At 41.9% G+C, this 24,765-nt stretch overlaps 2 protein-coding genes across 4 annotated transcripts in view; both read left to right on the top strand.

The window, feature by feature from the left end:
- The window catches only part of LOC135501739 (LIM/homeobox protein Lhx3-like), a 30,875-nt gene extending 24,132 nt beyond the window's left edge, over nucleotides 1–6,743 (top strand). Inside the window, exons 2-6 of one of the 3 annotated variants that reach the window (XM_064794003.1) lie at nucleotides 1,666–1,837; nucleotides 2,449–2,651; nucleotides 2,871–3,028; nucleotides 3,596–3,779; nucleotides 4,232–6,743. In XM_064794003.1, the coding sequence (XP_064650073.1) occupies nucleotides 1,666–1,837; nucleotides 2,449–2,651; nucleotides 2,871–3,028; nucleotides 3,596–3,779; nucleotides 4,232–4,575 (1,061 nt within the window). In that variant the 3' untranslated portion in view covers nucleotides 4,576–6,743. Of the gene's footprint in view, nucleotides 1–1,662; nucleotides 1,838–2,448; nucleotides 2,652–2,870; nucleotides 3,029–3,595; nucleotides 3,780–4,231 lie in introns of all 3 variants that reach the window. The other 2 variants (XM_064794004.1, XM_064794002.1) reach the window with 2 other exon arrangements.
- A 10,405-nt stretch (nucleotides 6,744–17,148) lies between these two features.
- LOC135501141 (glutamine synthetase 2 cytoplasmic-like) lies at nucleotides 17,149–24,348 on the top strand. Its single transcript, XM_064792997.1, has 7 exons — nucleotides 17,149–17,257; nucleotides 19,373–19,567; nucleotides 19,835–19,996; nucleotides 20,223–20,369; nucleotides 20,741–20,868; nucleotides 21,501–21,700; nucleotides 22,315–24,348. Exons 2-7 carry the CDS (start codon nucleotides 19,390–19,392, stop codon nucleotides 22,601–22,603), a joined length of 1,104 nt encoding a protein of 367 aa, XP_064649067.1. The 5' UTR covers nucleotides 17,149–17,257; nucleotides 19,373–19,389; the 3' UTR covers nucleotides 22,604–24,348.
- Nucleotides 24,349–24,765: the final 417 nt, after the last annotated feature.

The following is a 24,765-nucleotide window of genomic DNA, read 5'->3' as shown; positions in this document are numbered from 1 at the left end:
ATGGAGGCGCACAGTTTCACCAGCCTGCTCCTTGTTCGCATCTGGTACCTCGTTTCTTGTAATCTGTTGGGACGAAATTATACCTACCTCTGATAACAGTGTTCACGTACATTCTTTATCTCTATTTTGGTGTAATGTACAGAATACCCCCCACCCGACAAAATGTGTCAATCGAATTGCTTGTGAACTATACTACATTGATTTCGTCTCTCAAAATATCACGTTGTAAGGGAAATGTTTGGCCCTTTATACGTTACAAACATATTTACTTGCGGTAGGGTGGTCAAAGAAAGGAATCTCCACCAAGCTCTTAACATGATTGTATCGGCGCTGTCTCGAGAGTTAGAGACGCCCATTTCTCGCGCAGTGCACTCGAATCAGCGCTGGGAAACCAATCTCGCTAAAAGCTTCCATGGCAGAGTCAGAAAGGCACATTTATTGCTAATGCAGCGCTCTCTTTGTCAAAAACAAAGTTTTATAGGCTGCGAAGGTCGGGAATAACGGTCTGTCGTAGATTATGATGCCATGCAATCCTGACCGTAATGACTGCACGTAGTTGCATTCTATCTGGGTAGTCACTGTACAGCGGCGAACCCTAGTTAGCATGAAACTTGGTTGGTTTCATTGGCTCATCATGATTCCATGCAAACCTGACGAAAAATGAGCTCAGGTTCCTCTGGCAAATGTATTGCGGAATATTTCTTGTAAGCCTGGAACCTGACAATATTTGGTTGGCTGATTCTTACCTGAAATTTACGTCTTTGTTTGCGGTGTTCAGCGTTCTGTATTAAACAAGAGATAAAAGAGTCTTTTATTTACCCATCTTCTAAGAGAACACGATAGAGTGCCACAATGATACTAGGCGTGATAAAGAACGTATTCCACATGTGGCCAGCAGTGTGTACATTCTTATGTGCAGTCAAATGGATTCAATGTGCATTTCACATACTTTTGTAGAAGACATGTAGTTGCTAATATAAAGAACATCGTTAACCAACCCGGCATGAAAAAATAGCATCTTTACACAAAGAAATGTACATTGTACATGACGTACAAGCATCATATATTAATTAGACTTACATTCATACTGGCCAATCAGAAGCCCCTAATCCTGCTTCACCGCAATGGTATTCAGATTTGAGCCAATCATGCTAGGATATTCATATAAGTGAAACTTCTTATAAAGTTCTTTAAGAAATTGGTGCATTCTTTTTCACTTATCCTGAAAACAGTTGCAGGGAAGTGATGACATTCGAGAACCTTCAATCCAAGTCATTGTACGAGACCTAACGTCTCGGGTTCTCTCACTGCATACCCCCGGCCTGATTAATCAGCCACGCCTAACAGCATCCGGCAGTGGGGTATCACATGTCCAACTACTGGTATATGGTATCTTATATTCTTATACCACTCAACCCTTTCCGGTGCTTTAAATTGCCACTGCTCAGTCAATTGCGTTCAGTATGTGATGTTTTCTGTGTTCATTCTTGTTACCCTTTGCAGCGAGTTTGCCTAAATTCTATACCACAACCAGTACGACATTCTAAACAAATAATACCCTGATACCACATCGCGTCTGCCCCCCCCCCCCCCCCCCCAATAGATTTGAAAATAAGACTTTTACATAAATGCTAATGCTCTTCCACCCTTTTCTCTTTGTAGCAGCCATTCCAAAATGCGCAGGATGTACAGAGCCTATCTTAGACCGGTTCATTCTGAAGGTGCTAGAACGGTCTTGGCACTCCAAGTGTCTCAAATGTGCAGACTGCCACGCACAGCTGAGCGACAAATGTTTTTCAAAGGGTGACAAGGTTTTCTGCAAAGATGATTTCTTCAGGTCAGTTTTGTATTTTAATTGTAATGTTACTCTTGTTATTTTTATTTAGAACGAAAAGAAAGAAAACAAACAATTAGAGGCCTACACTGACTACTGTACTTCATTAGATGACTCAAACTCGGGACAAAAATGTTCATACGTACCACGTCTCTTGCTGAATCACCATCCGAATGGTCACACAGCCAAAGTAAACCTTTTAGGCCCAACAAACAGCAATGTGCCCTCGACGGTACCTGAAAAATACACACAGAAAGTCGTAAAAATATAAGCCTAAACATCAAGGACTATTTTTCCTATTACACCGGCCAAGAAAATACCTCCTCATCATCCGGAGGCTTCATGGTTGAAATAGCAGACCATCTTATTAGCTTCAGTAACTCTTATCTAAAGCACATACATGATTAATTGCCCAAACTAAATCGTACTTGCTACGTTTTTTGCCCAAGTTTGTTGGGAAATTATCACAAATTGCAAATCTCAACTATCGTTGGTGTCCAGAATTTCATACATTCCAACGGCGCCGCGATGGACACCGAAGACAATACGGCGTAACGGTGAGTACGCCGCTGGATCCATGTCTAGCTTTTACATCTTATCCTTATTTCTTCCAGGCGGTTTGGCACGAAATGTGCAGGTTGTGACCAGGGTATCCCACCAACACAGGTTGTACGGCGAGCTCAGGACTATGTCTACCACTTAGAATGTTTTGCATGCATAATGTGTAGCAGACAACTGAACACCGGGGACGAGTTTTACCTCATGGAAGACAGGAAACTAGTCTGTAAAGCAGACTATGAGACGGCCAAAGCAAGAGGTATGTATTGTATTAAGCTGACATGACCCGTACGACGTGGATACACGTCAGGACGTCAGGATGAGATGTCACTTGATACGTAGAAACATGTCTTAACCCGACCACTTCTAATGTGTCATCTCTTGCCTCCGCAATTTATTCCGTATGATCTGTCCACAGGAATTGTAGTGTTCATACCTACAATGATAGAGTTTCATCAATCTATAATGTTTATTTCAGAATTTGACTTGGATTCCGCCAACAAACGACCCCGGACCACGATCACAGCCAAGCAACTCGAGGCCCTGAAACGAGCGTATAACGAGAGTCCGAAACCTGCCAGACATGTCAGAGAACAGCTCAGTGCGGAGACGGGGCTGGACATGAGAGTCGTGCAGGTAAGAACCAGATATTTACTATACCCTGGCCCGGGACCCTGGCTACAAATGACACCCTGTTCCTCTTGTTGTTTTTCTTCTTTTGCAATCTTCTAAGGCACGTCTCACATAGCCCAAAGATTAACCGGAGTTTCCCGAGACTGGTCTCCGTGTCCCCTTAAGCCAGGTTATTCATTGGTAGTCCTGGGCATCAAGGAGCTGCTTCTCAGACGTTTCATTCGAAAAAGAGGATATTGAGCACCAATATCCTGTGATTTCCAGACTCTGCTGATGATAATATGGGTGGGGTACAACAACACCAAGACAGGATGTAACTTTATACAGCAATGAAACATCAGTACGCAGTTAATTAGCCCGCTTGGTATCATGCTACGTAGACCCGTAATTTTATACGCATTCTTCCTTATCGATGGGCGAAGGAGATGTTTGGGCGGGTTCAGTATAGATCATTGCCATGCATGGCAATGCTAAGGCTTGTATGAACTCCTCGGTAGCTAATCGGTAGAAGCAGGCCTACAAGTACCTCTTTTTGTTGAGTCTGTACTAATTCATCGTTCATCTACTTAGGTTTGGTTTCAAAACAGAAGAGCGAAAGAAAAACGACTGAAGAAAGACGCCGGTCGGTCTAGATGGAGTCCGTATTACCGTATGAAAAATTGCCGCGGGGGATCCAACCACGAGTCCGACGGGGGCCAAAGCGCCGACGAGAGGTCCGATGACGCCACTGATCTTTCCTATCAAAGTGAGTACAGTGAGTATCGTCTCAAATTTACATACAGGGCATCTCATACAATTATAAATTACAAAGTACACTTAAATCCGCGGATATTGGACTACCAGCAGTTATGTACCCGCAGCAAAGTACATGTATATGTTAAAAGGCATGAATTAGCTAAAGACTACATGGACGTACTTGTTCTTTGATGACCCGTTATTAAAAAGGCTTGAAAGCAAAATATAAAGGCAACATCGTGTAGTGAAAAGTTGCTAAGTCGCACATCGTTCTTCTCTTAACCTTTGACATTCAAAATACAAAACACATCAATGTTGTGACTAAAAAAGTGACCCCGGATCATATAACGAGTTGTGACATATTCTATTATTTAGCTCTACATGAGAACTGGAAAATATTGTAACAGATAACAGATAAACTATGTTGGTTGATACTTTAATGTTATGATTTAAAATGTCCTATTTTTTCAGATGACCTCGATGTCATGGATAATGAAGTATACCTACCTGTGGAACCAGGTCACGACATGGACCGACAGCCAAATCTAGGCCAGGTCCCCATCGGGCCCCCTGGAACACCTCCAGGTCCCGGCGAGCAGTGGATCCACTACAACAGCCTACCTCCAAACGGACCGTACGTAGGCCGTCACTCACCAAATATCCCGAGTATGGGTCAGCAGCAGATGATGCCATCGGACGCCATGCCGCTGATGCGAGGACCAATGGGGCCACGGATGATGCACCACGACGACGGCGACCACAGCTTTCCCGAGTACCCCCCAGGACAGACCCCGAACCACGTGGAGGTGTATTGATACGAGCCATGCTCGAGATTTCCATGACATTTTAATGGTGCGCACACGTTGTGACCTTGACCTATCAAGGTCATGATAAGTGACCTTGACCTTCTTCAAGGTCATTCACACAAATATTCTTGCCAAGGAGAATTCCTCCGAATTAAATTGTAATCAGGGTGTTTTTCGTATTGATAACTTTGTCGAATTTGTCGATGTAGTCGGGAGATGTCTACAACCTGCTGCATTTTTTTGTGGAAATTACATCAGAGTTCAGTGGGTTTGGTTTTTATAGCTGCGGGGACGTTCCCACCGCCAGCATTAGAAAAGATTTCGTCATATAAAAATTCAGAAATTAGCAGCAAACGTAAGGAAACGAAAGATTAAAAAGGGCTAACGTTGGTTTTGTTGATCAATACGAAAAACAAGCTGAACTTTCAATGAAATTTTATTTTCAATGAAAAAGGCTGTAAAGATAATTCTACATTGTACATAGAATGACTATACCGCTTATACAGGAAAACTAATTTGTCAATATAAATATTGTAATTTATTTCAATTATTAAAGTCCGACTGTATGAAAAATACACTCAATCGGGCTTTGATTTCCATAATTTGAAAGTTTGGTGGCGCACGCTTTTTTTGTCTCAGGAGCGATATATGTAAAATGGCATGCACTTAAAATATCACGATTTTCGGATTCGGTTTTCGGATGGTATTCCAAGCGCCGTCTATCGATCAAAATGATACGATAGGGATAAGTATTGCTTTTCTGCCAACGTTTCTTCAATGAAGCACTTCATACTTGATCGTACTCGGCCTGTGGTAAATCCACGCGCCCCCAGTGAGATCTCACGATATTTGGGTGTTCGATCGCCACGGTTGCTTCGTTAATATTGGTTTCTTCACGCGCCTGTGACGACATAGTGTAATTGAAATATATGTTGGCAAAGAGAATGATATCATTCGATTGCTAAACCACCATATTGCAAGGCATTTCACGATTTCACTTTGAAACACACTTATTTACGGTGTACAATAAATATTCTTACATGTATATGTTTCAGTCACTTATTTATGGTATTTAATATTTATTTCTGATTTTTGTACATACTGGTATTTTATGTTTACATACAAACAGGGCATAATATAATGGTATTTTGCAGATAGTAAACGCACATAGATAATTTGTTTGGTAGAAACAAGAATAAATATAGAGTAGTCTTTATTAATTCTTGGTAAAACTATAATTTTGGTCCCGTTTAGGTTTTGACTTGTTTAGACCATAAACAAACGTGAAGTTCTAGTCGCATTTTAAGACCAAATATAGATATCTCGCTGTATGCTAGCAAATCTATATCAGGAAACACTATGCCTATATACCGTGAAGGGTGCACTATTTCACTGCCACTGATAAATGTTTACAAGGTTTATGTATCTACTTAAATTTGTTTCGTATTTACTGCATTTCTTAATTTCTGTTGCTCAATATTTATATACTGACTGAATATCGTGAAGTAAGGGTCTACATAGAGGAAGAAGAACACTTTTTTGTGTTTTGATCGGCTTTTTAGTCTGAGCAAACAACATTCGATTTTTAACTTCAATTTCATACATTATGTTCAAAAGCACTATTTTCAGGTTAATTTTTTTCACAAGCATCGACTCGAGATAGCATAATAGTTTCTCTTGTCCCAGGACACTCCAGTCGACAAAGGATTCTGTGCTTTTAATCTCTGAGGTCCCTATAGAACCATCTTAATCCATCACCATACAATAGGGACGGACACCTTTCCGGAGAGGAGGACATTTGAGACTGCTACACCGGCGCCATTGTTGCTCTTGGTTTAATATTCGATCTCTGCGCCACTTTATACACATCATTCCCTTTTCAAATTATCGCATTGTTTTACTAAGTTTATGTAAAATATTTTGATTATAAAAACCCACCGATTTATTCTTAATTCCCTCTTCGCATTAGACTTCAGAAAGTTCTTCTGTGCGTCACACTGTTACTTTAATGTTTAGTAACATGACAATACTCATATCTATTTTTTGATAAATAAAACTATTGTGTCCATATACATGACATAATGCGTAAGGGTGTATTTTTGAAGTGTGAAAAGTTGTATTTCCAGTGTCAAGTCTAGTCATAGAGAAGAATACAAATATAAGTCAAATAAAGCAAAGCATCTTGTCTCTTGTTGTTATGTTGCTCAAATATCAACGCCAGCATTGGACTTTAATTCACCAACAAATGCGCAGTTAAAGTCCATTGAGTCGTTTTCAACAATGACGCCTTCATCTCAAGAGAGTAACCTATCCTCAATTATTTTCGTGTTCGATAGAATCCACACGTAAGCTGTGAATATTTCCCCTCAATTGCCGTGAAAGTTCTCCGTGATGGAGCCCCGCACGTGATGTATCAACCTGGAGATGCGCCTCGCCCAAGATCAAAGGCGCGACCTGTCATCAGCTAAAACCGTGTAATTAAGGTGTTTCAGGATTAAAAATAACTTAAAGACGACGCATTTTCTCAATAGCATTTTAAAAAAAGCTGATTTGATGCAAAAGCACCAGAATCAGAATTATTGTCTTCAGTGAGGTAACAGGGTGTTGACATTTGAAACAGGGTTTATACTGTTGGTTATAAAAAACCGCCCTCACATTTCCGACAGCCAAGCGACAGAAATGGCACCACCGAGGCTTTTTCATACATGAAAATAAAGGATTTCGAGCCTTTGAAAAACCTTTAAAGGGTTTTGCCTTGCACATGTAAATATATATACATGTACAACTAATAAAATACACATGAAGGCTACATCCCGACGTCTTGGGAATCTTGGTTGTTGCCGGAGTTATCATTCTTACAAGTTATCATTCTTCCCCTCGAAGATTAGCATCGAAACATACGTCCGCCATCAGGGGGTTTGGGTCAGACGGGAGATGGTACAACTGATATCATGGACCCAGTTACATGTAAGTACCGTGTCCTGATCGTATCTCAAAGACACTGCACACGTTTTACCCACCCCGGAACTGGTCGGGTGAGCGAGATGGATAGGATCTTGACTTTGGGCATTATGGTTGTTGCTAGACGGCAGTGACCCATCCGTAGAAAAGATGACAACACTGATAACGAATTTGAAGGAGGTCTGGATTGGTTTGATGATATCACAGAGTCTTGACACGCGCACTGAAAGGGCAAGTACATGTACATGTACGTTCGTGTATTCCATAAGAATTAATGCTATATTAAAGATTCCTCCCGAATACTTTTCGCAGTTCTTGTAATTTGTTTTAATTGTTGGTCACTTTATGGTTGCGTAGCCATGCCGGGCTGAAATATTGTCTTTGGACAAGAAGTACTAAGTTTTGATATGTCGGGGAGTCCTTTACCTAAGATGACATAATCAGAGTACACTCCTAGCAGTGGCGGGGTTCAAATGCGAGTCTTTCTTCACGAAAAAATAAACTTTTATGAACCACTGCGTAGGAGGGTATATAGTCAGTCTTGCAAGGGAGTGGTTGACGATATCAATCATTACGACGTCAAAGAATCAGTAATCTTAAAGCAAAAATGAAATGAATCCTACTTTTTCTGTTGCACGCTTTTCACTTTGGTAAGGTTCTTTGTACTGACATGAGGGAAGTTGCGGGGAGGGACGAAGAAAACTTAATCCTCTGGCAGCTTGATGGCCAAATCTGGTCACCGGAATCGGCCATATCTGTTTACATAAAAACAACCAGGTCACGTGTTGCGCGTGCGCAGCACTTGCCATCTTGTTTAATGTTGCTCTTTCCTTTGTTTTTCTTCGCTTAATACCCGCGGTCCATTAAAGCAACCATTCCAATACAGTTGACTGTAGTCACTGTGCGTATATGATACTTCTAGTACACTGCTTCAGTGCCAAGTAACTGCAGAACGGACCAAAGGAGAGTAGAAAGCAGTTGGATTAACCTGTTCGTGCACGTGGCATTTCCGAAGCGCAGATCTCGCGTTACCGTGAATTGGAAATTTGTAGGTGTTTGACGGCGCAAGGGAGTTATTAATTTCCTCGAGAATTTGATTGTCATAACATATCGGTTACATGTCATCACGACCTCCATCTGATCACATGTCTTCACCCGTGATCTTGAGGGGATCTAGAGGTAAGAGCGCTGTCCGCCGAGTCCCTGCGCGGCGCTCACGGTCCGCGCGGGCTGACACAGCGTAACCCGACTCCGCCAATTGCTGACGCACCATCTCGGGGCAGTAATGCCAATCCCATTAACTGCTTAGATCACTGTTATACATTTTTGATAAATCTTTCGGTTTTGTTCTCTGGGTTTCGATCATGGTGGTTGCCTCTAGCGGTAAGCTTGCGCTTATTTCTATCGATGAGTGGATCAGACATCACTCTGGACGTGGTAAAGATGAAATAACTTTGAAATACGCGCATATACATGTATATTCCATAGTGCACCACTATACCGGTTCCAAATATTCAATTCACGCTGATATCATGCACATGGTCATTCGATGCATTTCAACATGTTTAACGTGGACAGAGTAGGGATTGGCGGCAATGGCGCACCAAATTGCCCGATGGTCGAGACGTCATGTCTCGGCTTTGGCTTTCTGTCTATTTCACACAATAGTAACTCATTTCATCGATCATCAACATAATGTTCCAGGCAAACTATGTATCGTATGCAACATTCACTCCGAGTCTATCCGAGATGTACCTAATGTAACAACCGTCCACCTGTATCTTGATTCCCGCCCCACCTCGCTATTGTGCGGGGAAGACACCACCAGATGCCCGTGAGAGCTGAGGTGGGATAATGAGGACGCCCCGCAAGGATCCTGCATTGGGTCGGTGTTCCTCAGTCCAGCTCCAAGAAGAATTGTCCGAAATGCGAACAGGTTGCCTATTCTAAGACGACGCCTTGTAAATTAGACCGCACTGAGTTTTATCCATCATTACTTGGTAAAAGATTTATTCTGTTTGCTGTGCACTCTGTTCGGACGAATTCGCCAATTCTAGTTGATACGTCTTAGTATTCTTCCTGATATTGTCCAACCGAGTAAGCTGAAACTGATTGTTTCAAATTGGCAGCAATTTTTGTTGTCCATATGTCGGACCATGCGGACTTACCTGTGTTTTACATCGCGTTAAAAACAGTCCTAAAGCCTCAAAATCCCAAAGAATTCTTGAGAACTCCAAATGGAAACATCATGATTGCCTCCGACCAGGCTACCGTTCCAACTGATCGCAAATACTTTTAATAAGATACTTTGCACTATCGTGCCATTTACATGTGCTCAGTTAACGCTAGCCTGGACTCATTCACAATCTAAGGGCTTTTTAGATAGACCCTCGAATACTGTCAAAATGACCGATTCGTCACCGACAGAGAAGCCCGGATTAGAGCAAATTTGGCTAATTTCGGTTGTTCATTATACCTACAGCATGCAGTTTTGTAAAGCCATATGTTGGAACAGTTGGGATGGTGTTTAAGAATGCTTATCCCAGGGAGAAAAAGATTTGATTTTAGTAAGTGTTGTTAATTGAGGAGTTATTAATTGGATTGGGTATTGGGTATCTAAAGAAATTATCGTTTTGATGTGCTATTAATTGATTTGGAAGCGATTTTGCACGCTTGAGGTGGAAAACAATGCAGACTACCAATTCAACCTCTAGATTCTGCCTATTGTCCCCCTTTCACTAAGTACACTGTTTGAATTGCCTCTCGAGATATGATCAGGTGCATGGTCTGTCTTAATGAGATTTCTCGCTTGATTTGCCATAGACCCAGTATCTCTGATGGTCAACGCCATGCTCATCCTCTTCGTTAAACTTGATTAGCGAATGCCGCCTCGGACATTGTTCTCAGTGGTTATGACCCGGGGACATCATGGTACACATTGGTTGTTCATCTCTTGCAGGAGTATGTCCATTCTTATCTTCACCCAAGCTCTGCTAATAGAAGAGGCTAAGCCAAGGAAAGCTTTTATTTTTTCCACTCAATGTTTTCTCAATGGTTTTGTGCTCCTGACACCATACTCATTCAAAAACATCTCGTGGCGCCCCTGGTTTTTGCCTCTAATCCAATATGGCTGCCAAATATACATGTACAGCTTTCTGAAGGTTCTTTTCATCAAAAAACTTAACAAAAAGCGGACATTCATGTCCATAACTCATTGAACAAGGTCACGTACACTGTTCGAAACAGCAGGGTCAACAAGGCCAGCATGAAAAATAGATAATATTTTCAAAATTATTTGACAGTCTGTAGGGGTTGGAACAGACCTGGTCGAAAATGAAATTCACTTTGTTGGCATTTGAAAAATAGATGTTAGTGTTGCCTTTTCTGCGCCTTCGATGGGCTGAACTGCGTGGGTCGGGGTAGGGATTACACGCAGGGTTAAAGACATTTTGAGTACGGGAGGCGCCGTGATATATCGTGAAATTACAAAAGGGCATGATATTTGTGTCAGCTGGGGCAGGAAGGGTCTTTGATCAAGGAAATACATCAAAATTAAATAGCAAATGTCTGGAATTTCGAACGCGCCAATTTGATGTTTTTCAACATAATTTAAAGGGCGCAAATTAACAGTTGCAGCTTTGAGAGGTTTTTTTTCTATTTCTACACGCCCAAGAGGTCTGGTACGAATTAGTTTCTAGTTTATAGCCGAAAATGTTATTGCAGAAAATTTGTGACAGACGTGAGTTAGAAATTAATTTAAGTTAAAGAATTCCCTTAAGAAAATGATTACCTATAATTTATTCACTAAAATCACGTTCTATCAATAGTCGACAATGTTCCGGCACTTTGTAAAATTTTAGGACAAAGCAACTTTGCACGTTTTGACAAAAACGGCACGCTTCTCGGGTTTTTCGCAATATCTGCCGAACGCGAACAAGGCATTCACAAGTTGTCATTTATTTCTTTGCGTTGACAGGCTCCCGTGCTAATATCGCCCAGACAGTCCCGCCCCTCTTGCTTAGTAAACGTGCCATAACATTTTAACAATACCGGACACAAAACCAGCCAAGAGCCACACCCAGTTCCGAGACGTGGATTCATACACCAATAATTTTCAATCGGGCAAACCCGCTAATGCACATCAACCGTTCAACTTCAATATTTTTAAATACTGGGTTGCTATCTACCGCTAGTGAATCACATATGGGACTCGAAGTGATAACAGGTGTACCTCGAAGTCAAAACTACAAAATCAAGCGTTCAATTCATCATATTCTGACCTTTAACCTCAGTTTCTAACTTTGTTAAATCGTCTGCGATTCATTACCATTTCGTGGCGGCCATTTTAGGAAGTTGGTGTCGATTTGTTTCCGCTGATTCGAACATTTGAAAAGATCCGTATAATTGCGATTCGTTCCTCGATTTTTTACACATTTATCATCTATAGATGAAAGAATGATACAATAGCATAAATGTATTGATATTATTCATGGGTTCCTTCTAATTCTCTTCGAATTTAGTCCCCGCACCCCTTTTATTCGCACCACTCAGGTCACGAAACTCCAATCCGCAATTAGCTATTCATGACCGACACCTCTTCTTACAAATGAAAAGACCAAGCCTATGAGAATTAGCCAGTCTGCTCTAGTTTTAGTCCATTATGTCCAAAACGTTGCGACAGGATATGTCTCAACCCCGTTTCGTTATTTTTCTCCTTGGCCGACAAAGGGGTCTGATTCTCGTCCTTTTGACGATGCAACCTTGATCCGAAAACAAAAGTACCTCGCTTTGTCACAAGATCAAGAATTCATGATTGGACATACAAATACAAAGAAGCTGACAAATCATTTGTATACAGTATTAAAGGTGAATTAATCTTATTCACCCTAACACTGCTTGAATGGTGTATCATCATTATCAATCATAGATGTTTGGGACCATCTGAACATAGTCGGTACATGTTCTTTACAACAAAACTGAATCTGCTGTTGACCAATGACGAAAAAAAATCTTATTTTCAATAAAGTCGTATTTTCTCATGTTTTTGTTTACAAAGTCATGATTTTTAGAAATTGGCGGCTTATGCCAATCCAACGTTACTTTTGGATCTCCAGGGAATGATATAATTTGATAATTTTTTTCTTCATGACGAAAACTCATCTTAATTGTGGCACAAATTTGTCTATTAAAATCTCGTGAAGCGCAATAGTGCCGTATAACATGTAATACGGGCGCATGGAAAGTGCAACTAAAGCGACTAATCTAATTAAGAGAATCCCTCAGCTTAAGAAATGTCATTAACCTACAATTCAGATGCAAATTAATTAGATTAAGTTCCATTACAGATGGGGTGTGCCCGTTATAAGGAACTAACATAACACAATAAATAAAGTTGATCTGCATGAAATGACGCTATAACAATGAAATTAAAAACATAATGTCGATTCTTTGTTTTGCTGCACCATTTTTTATTTTGATATGAAACCTACGCAAAGGGCGATGTCAAAAAGCCGACTTATCTTTTTCTCAGCCAAAGAAGCCTTCAATAGGCTATTAGCACTCTACTTCAATCTGTATAGCAATCGAGTTGTCGTGGAATGACCTCATCTTTCTTTCTACGGCTTCTTATTTCGAACAGGTCACGAAGGTCAAGAACGAAAATCGGTGACGTCTGGATGGTTAAGTCGTGTAATCATCGGAAATATCGAAGGTGCCACCGACAAAATCACGAGGGGCCCGGCAAGGGATCATCATGGGCGGACAAAATCGGGGGAATTTGTAGAAATTCCCGTCGTATCATAGTTTTGGCCAACTTGCATTTCCCAATTCCCAATATGAACCAATGTAAAAAGCATTTAGATGATTGTTCGACACAAAAGTTTAGTTTATTTTTCCGATGTTGGTGTCCTTCTGATCTCATCTGCCCATAGCAGGTGATGTACGCAGTGACAGAAAGACAAGTAACAACGCACCATTTGCTGCTATAACGACACAGGTAATTATCGTCTATCGCTTGGACTCATCTGACCACGCCTCTGGCTTCCCTGGTCAGCAACAACTAAAACCAAACCACGACAAAGGCTTTGAATGTCTTAACTAACCCCTGACACCGCCGGCGACGACTTCTGACGTTATCTCTCGCCCGTTGCTGTCCATTGAACAGGCTTGGTGAACCCCTGGCCAGCAACAAACTTCGTTAATCTCTGACTCCGCCGTGAAGGGTATTTTGTCGCTTTAATGATTCCGGTAATGACGATTACGTTGGTCCCTCTCGACGGCAACTAACCTCTGACATTGCTGGACACAACCCACGGACGCTGCGACAATACTTTGACCGCCCCTTCCACTTGACTGACCACAAAAGCTAACCAGACGATGACCGTTGGCCGCGAACAGGTTTGCTATTGTCACGTGCGCACGTGCCCCGCGCACGGGGAGAAAGGGAAAAACAACAGCAAAGGAAAACATGGCATTGTTGAGGTGCTGCCTCGCATGGTGTTCGAGGAAGGGTTGTGTCTGGACTGTTGAAGATATTTCGGAGGAACCAAAGCGGAAAATTCTCATGGTGGTTCTGTTTTCTTTTCATGTGAAAAGCCGCGGGATATTAATTTGATTGGGAGCAGTCTGAAGTCAGACGCTTGGCTGAAAGGACTCAAGATGGGGACGGCGGTCGTCAGCCACGCCCATAATCCAAGGCTAGCTTGCAAGATGGCACGACTGGCTCGAGAAACGCTGAAAAGTATCCCAAAAAGCCTACCAAGTTTCGCCAAGATATACATTGTATATATACTAGTGCCGATATCGCTGTTTGATACGTTTCGACAACGCAGCTAAGGATCTGATTAAAATATCTGGGATAACACACAGTTTACGTCGCCCTGGTCTATGTCGCAAGAAATTGTTGCCTAGCTCATGGTTCTTATAGAATATAATTTCATATTTCACTGAAACTGGCGCGGTACTGTTATCGCCGCCATGACTTCACATTGAATGTGTCGACTCAGTCAATGGTATTCACAAAATTAATTCTTCCAAAACATCGGATTTGCAGATGATCAGCCTCCAACTGCGCTAAGGGATGTTTATATGTAACTCCATTAGGAGGCCCATTATTTTCTTACTGGAAAAATAAAGGTCCCCGCTTGAAAACAATGCGGACATATGGAACCCAGGGTGCAGCGACGGTGAAGAAATTATCGGCTAGCTCCCAACAGACGATGCAGGTTATCGCGATATCTCATCCTCAATGGAAAACCATTCAGCTGAAAATTAAAAACAATTCTGGAAAATGGTACTTTGTGTTGACAATGCTCTTGAAGAATACTGACATCTTGCGCCCAGTTCTGTTATAATCATGAAGGGAGTCGGACAATGTCTCTTGACCGCTAAGTGTGGGCTTCGAACGAAGTAGGGGTGGGACGTTTTAGTACCGTTTACCGGGGCATTGACTCCGGCCCTCTTTTCTTTCCGAGTGACAAAACGCACTGCAGGATGCCGTCAAAGTTCGCAGCGTGACGCCTCAGCACAGTTCTGTCCCTAAAAGTGCCGGTATCATTTGAAATATTGTGTTGTTTTTAACGGTTCGATGTCAAACAAATAGTTTGAAAGATGAGATCTCAAGTGAAGACTATAGATACATTATTTTACAAATGAGTTCCCTCCGACAATTCGAAGGTAACATGCCTTCCTCTTTAGCTTCGTCCATATCTTCGCCTAGTTGGGGATGTTTCACTGAAGCCTCTTTTTTGCGGCAAGTGTCATCAATGCAGTGTCACAGTTAACACCGTAGAGTCATTAACTTAATTGAAGTGCGCTAATAATTAATTAGCAGCGTAAGTTTTTATGGTCGTCTCATGGCTCATCCTCCGCGATTGTCTAATCTTGGAGACTTATGAAGGCGGCAGGAAACTTCTCGAAAATGTTGCAGTGAATCTTCTTCGCACTTACAACTCATGACGTATCAGAAAAGATGCCTTCGACAAAAAGATTCCTTTGCCGGGCAAAACCGGGACACTGATGTGTACCCCCCCCCCCCCCCCCCCCCCCCCGCTGGCAATGATGAGTCCATATTAAATACGACTATGTTGTTCCATCATAGATTCTAACCGTCAGTGCCGCAATTATCCGAGGGCTAGGAACGCCGCCTGACCGTACCCAGACAAACCATTATATTGCCACTCCCGGGCATCAAGGAGCGGGTGTAACTATGGTAACATATCCCCGTGCATGTCCCCGCTGCGCTACACTCTCAATAAATTTTCTTGTTCCCTTTATCTGCGGCTTTTGGTACTCTCAGGAATAGGTCCGAGATGGCTTCAGTGCTCTCCTTGTTGGCCTCAGTGCCCATGCCTGGCAAATGCAAGGGCGCCAGGCCAAATTGGCTTACCTCCCTCAGCCTCGAATTCTAGCCCGGATTTTACTGTTCTTCCCGGACACATGACAATGTCACAGCATATTAGAGTTGAGATCTTAGATATCCGTCTAGGAGAGGACAAAAGTCATCACCGGCACTGGCCACACATTGTCGGTAATGATCGGAAACAATCGGACAATCTCCGATTCCTCTACGACAGATGACAGCATGGACAGCATCGGCATCACGCGGCATCAGTAAAATACTTATCTCAGCCATCTAGCGGATGCGGAAAGAACTATATTTAATGTAGTCTTTTATTTTGTAATATTCATGCATGTATATGCCATACTGTCTGTACTTGTGATAGTTGTGCAAATAAATAATTTGAATTTGAATTTGAATTTTTAACTATATTTATCACAGCGTGATACAAAAGATTCGGTGCGGTAGCCGGTACATATTCAGCGCGGGGGCGGGGGCGGTGGGCGACACTGCTTTGGTCTTTTTGCGCTGGTTCGAATCCCACCGATAGAAAGTTGGAACGCGCACGTGGCCCCATATGTAATGGTTCGAGCATCTAGTCGAGTCGGGCATAGGCTCCCGGGACAGTCCATTGGTTGCGTCATCCTAATTGGATCTCCTTATAACTTATAAGGGTGCGGGACGAGGCCGGTCCACTATGGCGTAGGCCTACGGAGTGCGCATGCCTCGGGAGTCTAGGGTGGAGGGGCTTACTTTCCTAAAAAAAACCCCAATCCTCACATTGCGAAACATATTACTTTTGGTGCCGTGGACCATAGGCCCCTGAATGCTAATTAGCGGGATTATCGGGCTAAACAATGAGCTAGATTAGCTAGGAAATAATATATAGCTAATTAGCATTCAGGGGCCTATGCGTGGACGATCCCGAGCCGAAGTGTTTCTTTGATATTAGTGAGGTTTCGCAACCACCCGGTTAGGCCCTTCGACGACGTTTATCTATTGTTCAGGTAAACTCACACAATAGATAAACGTCGTCGTAGGGCCTAAACGGATGGTTGCGAAACCTCACTAATGTCATAATGAACAGCACCTCCAAGAGCAGGATGGAATATTTCCAGAAACCAAACATGCGCTTTGAGAGTGATGCAACACTCTTAGAAAGCGGCGTCACCAGCGCTAGCATATTTTGTTGTTGTAATGAATTAGAGATCCACTCTTCTGAACCACCAGTGTCGGCGAGTTTTGAGGAGGCGACCAATCAAATCCCGCGATGTCCAATCATCGTGCCTGCAGAGTATATTGGCGAACATTTTGGAGCGTGAGTGCATGTGCGTACTACGTTCGAGACCGCAGATTTTTACGACTAATTTCTTTAATTCTGTGCGATAATAGGTGAGCATTACCAAAATCGATGCCGTATTTTAACATTCTATGTGTATGTTTTCGATTTCTTTTAATGTATTTGCGTGCCAACATCTTTACGTTTACCGAAAGTGTCTTTCCCCCCTATTAGGCCTATGTGTGTTGTGTCTGTACATGATTGATGGGTGTGTACCCTTGGGTGTGTACATGGTGTTTGTGTACACACCAACACTGAACTGTGTTATATGTGTACTGTAGATGAATGATAGGGTTGTACAGAGCAGTCTTTAAATGTAAATCAGTATATAAAAAGTATAGATAACTGCTGTGTCAGAGTGGTGATTATCACAACTACTACCCTATCGAATGTGAAAAAAAATCTTTGCTTTTTATTTTGACATCACTTTATATACACTTCCTACTATATTTTTTATGACCGGTATTATTTACTCGACCGTCGGATCTTCATTGAAGGAAATCGGTCTTGTTGACCCGACCGTCGGATCTCGAGTGAAGGAAATCGGTCCTGTGTACACGACCGTCGGGTGACCAATACTGAAATTCTTTACTCCAGACCCGACGCTGTCGTGTCTCGAGTGAAGGAATTTGGTACTATTCACCCGGCCGTCCGGCGCAAGTCTGCTGACAAGGTTGCTGTTCGAATTCTGATAATTTTGATTGAAATTGGGCAAAATTGGTGAATTTTTGTCCAACCGACAGGCCCGCTTGACCTACATCCGCCGCCCTTCCCCTAATTTCCCGCTCAGTAACCCTAGTGGCGGCTTCGAGTCCGTTGGCCGCCCGATGACGTCATCAACTGAGTCGTCGGGTCAATAGCGCAGAAAATCTTCAGTCGAGACAGAACGGTTGGGCGAATAATAACTTTAATTTTTTTATATTGGGGCCTAGGCCTAACAATACATCTTAAGTCTGATTTCTTAGTAAGTAAGCATCGCCCTAAATTTGGTCAATATCAAATATGAAGAATTATGAATTTTAAGTCTTTATTTTAAAAATCTTGCTGAATGCTGAAGGCAACTACAATCTATTGTCTACCGACAACCCCTTTCACAGTTGATTTCCTAATATGGAGGTAGTAAAATTTACGTAGTCAAAGTATTAGTAGGCCCCTATTAAACTGATTCTGCCCATCAGCTGATTTTCACAATATAAACCCAACCTATTGACCTACCTAAACAGGCACTATCAGCTGATTCTGAGATGCCCGTTTCCTAACAATCGAAGACAGTCCGGAGTCCATGATAAATAACTTTTGTTTGAATACTGGTCACATGGCTTGAACTTGATCATTGTTCGCTATGTAGATTATTATGACAAGGATAATTATGGCAAATTACATTGCATTTCAACAACTGAGATTTGGCCCAGCCTTGAGACTGTGAGGTTTCTGTCTATCATTGTGGCTCCACAAGGCAGTTTGTCAGGGCATCCCACCCTATTCTGGAGCAGCCGCCCTACCTTTCTAGAATTTGTAACCAAACCTAATTGCTGGTGACCTTGTTGCACACTGGGAAAACGGCTTGCGCACCACCCTACCTTCTGGAGGAAACCCTGTGGAGAACCCAGTCTTTGTGGTATTTGATCAGTATGGTAGCAAGCAAGCATTCTGGTTGAAGTTTTTGAGAGAAAAAAGGTGTGATGCTAAGAGATTTTTTAAAAGGTTGAATTGTGAAAGCTTCGAAGAGTTAAAGTATACCAGCTGGCTGGTTTAAAAGGTGAAAGGAAGCAAAATGCCTGTACCCCTCCCCAGATAAAAAAATTTCATCTCGACATGGCATCGAGCAGTTATGAATACGAGATGATCCCTATTACCACCTGTTACTGCGGAATGGGTAAACAGTAGGTTAAGGACCCATTTCTATTGTTGTCATGTCAAGGCCATGAGACCTGGGAAAAGATAATTATTGATGTATCTGGGAAGTTGCTGGAGTTGTACCAGGTCACGTGTACAGTTCATGCAGTTTGTGAGTGGAAATTTTGACATTGTGATGAACTTTGCCTATGTACCAGGTCACGTGTACAGTTCATGTAGTTTGTGAGTGGAAATTTTGACATTTTGATGGAACTTTGCCTCCATCGTATTCGTACTGCTTTTCAACAGAATATCTTTATTCTCTTTTACAGATAATCTCTAAAACAAGATGGCTTCATTTCAAACCCGACCCGCAAATCTTACTGATAAATCGACACTTGAACATTATCTGAATTTGGACCAACCCGACGATGGTGTCCAGCTCATGTACGTTTGGATTGACGGAACAGGCGAAGGTCTGAGATGCAAATCAAGAACTGCCACTGAGGAACCCAAAGATCCTAAAGGTATTCATTGGTTCAGGGTTTTTTAGTTGGGCAGAGGATGATAACTCAGGTCGCCCTTGTCCACCGCAACCTGTAGTATCAGTGCTGCTCAATCCCTGGGTCTCTCATGTCGATGTCAGAATGACTTGCCAGTGTTGACGAGGTGGTTTGGAAATGGCTTTTATAATTCTGTTCACAGGAGAGGACAATCTCCTGTAAAACTAAAAGAAAGAAGTTTCAAAGTTGTGACGAGATCTTAGAATGTTTTTTAAAAATTTCTCTCCCCAGAATGCCCAGAGTGGAACTACGACGGATCAAGTACATACCAGGCCGAGGGGTCGAACTCCGACGTCTATCTCTGCCCAGTTGCCATTTACCGAGATCCATTCCGACGGGGAAAGAACAAACTTGTTTTGTGCGAGACGAAAAAATACAATGGGAAACCAACAGGTAGGTTTACAAACAAATCAGGGCCAGATAAAAAAGTTCCTATTCGCGTCTGCCGGAGTAGGAGTTTTTCAAAATCTTACTTCTTTGAATGCTTCTTGCAAAGGACAAGTAAAATTAGAATTGGATGATCAGGTTCCTTGACTGTTTCATAGAGTATGTCATACATGTCATAGTCAAGTCTTGAAAAATCTCTTGCATAATCATGAATACCTGAATTTATTTTCAGAAACAAATAAAAGACACACGTGTGCCGAAGTAATGGAAAAATCTAAGGACACAAAGCCGTGGTTTGGAATTGAGCAGGAGTATACCATGTTAGACATTGACGGACACCCATTTGGATGGCCTAAGAACGGTTTCCCTGGCCCACAAGGTAAGAAAATTCAGATGCTGACATATTGTAGCTGACAATGTCGTTGAATATGATTGATGGAATGGTAGTGAATATGTGCTTGCGGGTTTGGATATTGACACAAAAACATCACTTATGTGATTGTATAGTGCACATGCCAGTTTTCAGCTGGGGGGGGGGATACATCTGACTGACAATGACTGATATGCAGATAGTGTATGATCCTGTAACTTCGCCTGTCTAGAAATCTGAGTGAGATGCATCACTGCAACTGCCTAAAAGGTCATGTCTTGCCAGCACAGAACTTTTACTAGGTATACCCAGCCCATCCCAGTTTGATAATCCGATCATTGGCGCTAACTATAGGCCTGGTTTCTTCCTCGTCATTTCAGGACCCTACTATTGTGGTGTCGGTACAGGACGCGTGTATGGACGTGACATTGTCGAGGCTCACTACAGAGCGTGTCTATACGCTGGTGTCACCGTCTCTGGAACCAATGCCGAGGTTATGCCAGCGCAGGTAACATTCTGTCCATGTTTTTCACACAGTCTTCTTTGGCTTTTGCAACCTGCAGTTGTGCTATCTATTTGACTGTGTACATAGTACGAGTCCAGCATTATTATTGGTTCTAATTTCTTAAAAACATGGAAGTGGAAATGATTGCAAAGTTGTTTATTGTGCATGATATAATCTATATCATCTGTCATGTTAGTGTATGTTACAGATTTAACACATGGTGTCCAATCGTCATCAATATATTGATAGATCTAGTGTACTGTAACGCTCTTTGTGAGCGTGTGGGCAAAACTGCCTTTCCTTTATTGTGTGGTGATTGTATAGACTGTCAAGCAGAGACTGTGATTTGGCCAACGCCTCTCCTCACTGCAAGTGTTTTAGAGGCAGAAAAATTTTCACTAAGAATGTCGCCCTTTCAATTTGGTCCCACCAAAGTTTTATTGACCGACAAATGAAATGAATTTCAAATATATCGGAAGATGTTTCTGTAATGAAATAGATCTCGGATCGTCTCTTGGCCTGATGAAAAAAGCATACCTCTGTCACTAAAAAGTTTAGTACTAATGATATATTTCGCAGGCATTCCCACGGTTGGTACATTTCTTTACAATACAAGTTCCTTTATCCATTTTCAGTGGGAGTTCCAAGTCGGACCATGCGAGGGTATCAAGATGGGTGATGAGCTGTGGATAGCTCGATTTATCCTCCACCGTGTTGCAGAGGATTTCGGCGTCATCGCGACCCTTGACCCCAAGCCAATGGAGGGCGACTGGAATGGTGCTGGTGCTCATTGTAACTTCAGTACACTCGGTATGAGGGAGCAGGGAGGCATGGAGTAAGTATGGTTTCATGTGACTTGTGTGACGCGACGTGGGAATATTCCGTCCATTGTTCATTTTGTTGTATGACCTCCAATGCGGAAATTCCAGTTGGCCCGGGTGAATCTTCAGATATCAAATGAAAATGTTTATGCAAAACCTTATCTTTGCATGTATTATCTTGAGTGTGAAGAGCATGACAAAAGTCCACCGTAAAATAAAAGTGAAAACACTTCTGGACAATACATTGTTACAACAATTGTTTTCAAAACCATTGAATTGCGAGACCAATGTCCAAATATCAATTATGTAAGCCTGACCTTATTCTGTAAGTGTAAGCATGCTTTGTCAGTTATGATAGAAGTGGATTTATGACCTCAAGTCATCGGAATTATTTATGATGTCAGAATATTCCATTGTGCAAAGATAGCTAAACGTTTAGAAATGTTTCATGTCAGTTGACTTGCATGCAATGCGTGAATTAGATTTTAAAAGATAGGAAGAATCATAAATGTATTTGTATGCATTAAAATGGTGTTCACCTTATAGAATTCCCAGTTATGCACACACCTTTTAGCTTTAAACCTGTTTACATTTAAACTCAATTTAAAAAAATTGTCTATCATTTTAGGGTAATACAGACAGCCATTGACCGTCTCGCTGGGCAGCACATGCGTCATATCAAGGCCTACGATCCAAAGGAAGGCAAGGACAACGAACGCCGCCTAACAGGCAAGCACGAAACCTCAAGTATTCACGACTTCTCTGCCGGTATCGCCAACCGCGGCTGCAGTATTCGAATCCCACGTCAGTGTGCGAAAGATGGTTGTGGGTACCTCGAGGACAGGCGTCCATCGTCTAATTGTGATCCCTACTCCGTGACGGAAGCTCTCGTGAAAACGTGTGTCCTCAACGAATAGACTATTGCCATTGAACAGTCTTCGGCTGAATTGTCCATCTCGAGGCCATGATCCTGCGCAAAGTTTGTTGTTGATAAAGTAAAGCTGTGTGTATGTCATTGAGGTGGACAATGGGGATAGGTTTATTGTAAACACTTGTACATGATGAAGGACCGTGACAGGGTCAGGGTCAACTGCAATACTTGAATTTGCATTTACTGTAACCATTTCCTTCAACAAAGCCGAATATTTTTCTCAAATTGTCATCTCATCAGTCATCTTTGTATCTGAAATAATGCCATAAAAAACAAAATGGGCTGTTCTATGCTTCAAAATACCCAAATGCAGTCATATAAGTTAATTTACAGTGAGTGAACTTTTATCAATGTGGAAGTGAGTCAGTGCGTTAAATCTGCATCCTTGAGTGAAATGTATCATCACCTGCCTTAACAGTGAAACCTTGCTATTACAAACTCCTTACGATCCAAGCCAATTATAAACTCAGGGCGGTAAAAAGAGTACAAATTCATAATCAGACAGGTCGCGCTCCTTGAATACGACAGACTCTCTTGGATCACCATGGCCAACAACAGGTCTAATTGTCAATTATGGTGTTGGCTGAATTGTTTGTTTAGGCTGTGCTTTTGAACAAAACAGACCAGGGTCAAAATGACCAAGTTAACACCTCTTTGCAAAACTCATACGACAGTGACAGCTTCCCTGCATACATGCTGTGCGATTGGCAGGTGTCAGTGAGTTCATATACAGATCCTGCTGGCAGATTGCTTGGTTGACCAGTCAGATTATTAGATTTATAGAAATGCCAATTCTCGAAAAAAATGAATTCACTTGAGGTTTGTTATAGCAAGGTTGCAATGTAGATTTATTTTAATGAGTAGTTTGTTGTAGAAATTCTTTGAAGTCATTCTCTTTGGGCTAATCTACGGTTATAGCATTTAAAATTACCGGTTCCCAAATATGGTGTTCAGTGACTCGCAGTAGATATACCACTGATCGATGTCCATGTGGGCTAGTTAATTGTCTAACCAAAGCGTGTGGTGGTTGTGGTTAAATTGGGGCTCTGCCAATTGTCGGGCATGAAATTAAGGTCATTTCCTTACGATAACCTCCCTAACTGGAGAACAATGTTTGATTGCAAGAACACGAGTCTGTTTTACCCGGAACATTACGAGGATTATGCAAGTCGTGTTGAGTTGCACCACATGTTAACATACATTTTGTGCAACTTCAAGTGTGTACATCTGCCTGAAACGGAAGATAATTTGGAATTGGCAGAGCCCAATGTTAAAATTTTAATGGGAAATTCCTTATAGTTTTGTATGAAGATATATATATTTTTAGATCAATGCAAATTGTATGTGATTGTGAAGGTTGTGCTTCCAAAGTTGTTATTTTTATGTAATCATTCCATCTTGGTGGTAGCCAGTACTAAATTTGAACTTGACTATAGATGGTCGGGCTTGGTAGTTGGCATAAAATGGGACAAGCAGGACGGGGGATTCTCCCTTAGAAATGTTTTGTTGTCCTACCCAACTTAAATGTGACAGCCCTGCTTGAAGCCAGTTTGAATGAATCCGTATTGCCAGTTCTTATTTTTTAAAAGAAGATAATAATTTGATGATCGTGAATGACGTGATTGGTTTTGCGACAGCTGCCCCGTAACATATGTTTCCATTCAAATTGACTGTGGATGTTGCCTCGCATGCAAAAAAAGTATTGCAAGGTTACCGGGCCTCATATGCTTTAACACACTGGACTGTAATATAAAGTGAACTCTTTCAAAAAAGTTGTGATTTTTTGTTATTTACATTGGTTAATCAAATGGTTGTGGGCGACAAATTGCTCGATAGGCTCTTTCATGAAGGGGTGAAAGGACCCCAATGAGTGCCTGTCACCCCTTTCATAAAATTTCTTGGGACTAAGGATTTCGGTGGGCAAGTCTGCTGGCCAGAATAAGTTTAATCACATGATGAACCAGTGTATCATTGGTCTGTGACGTTTTTCTTTGTCATAAGGTAAGATGATGCGATTGTAGCTTCTGTGTGCATAATGTGTACTGCAAGCTGTTTTCTACACTGCAAGGACCATAATTGTACCACTTTACCTTGACTGTTTTGGCTATTGTGAAACCGTAAAGATTGGGAGTTGTACACAGTGGTATC

This window comes from Lineus longissimus, chromosome 17 (assembly GCF_910592395.1).
Source record: "Lineus longissimus chromosome 17, tnLinLong1.2, whole genome shotgun sequence".
NCBI lineage: Eukaryota > Metazoa > Nemertea > Pilidiophora > Heteronemertea > Lineidae > Lineus > Lineus longissimus.
Note: the sequence above shows the minus strand (reverse complement) of the source record. Positions and strands in the feature narration are given on the sequence as shown.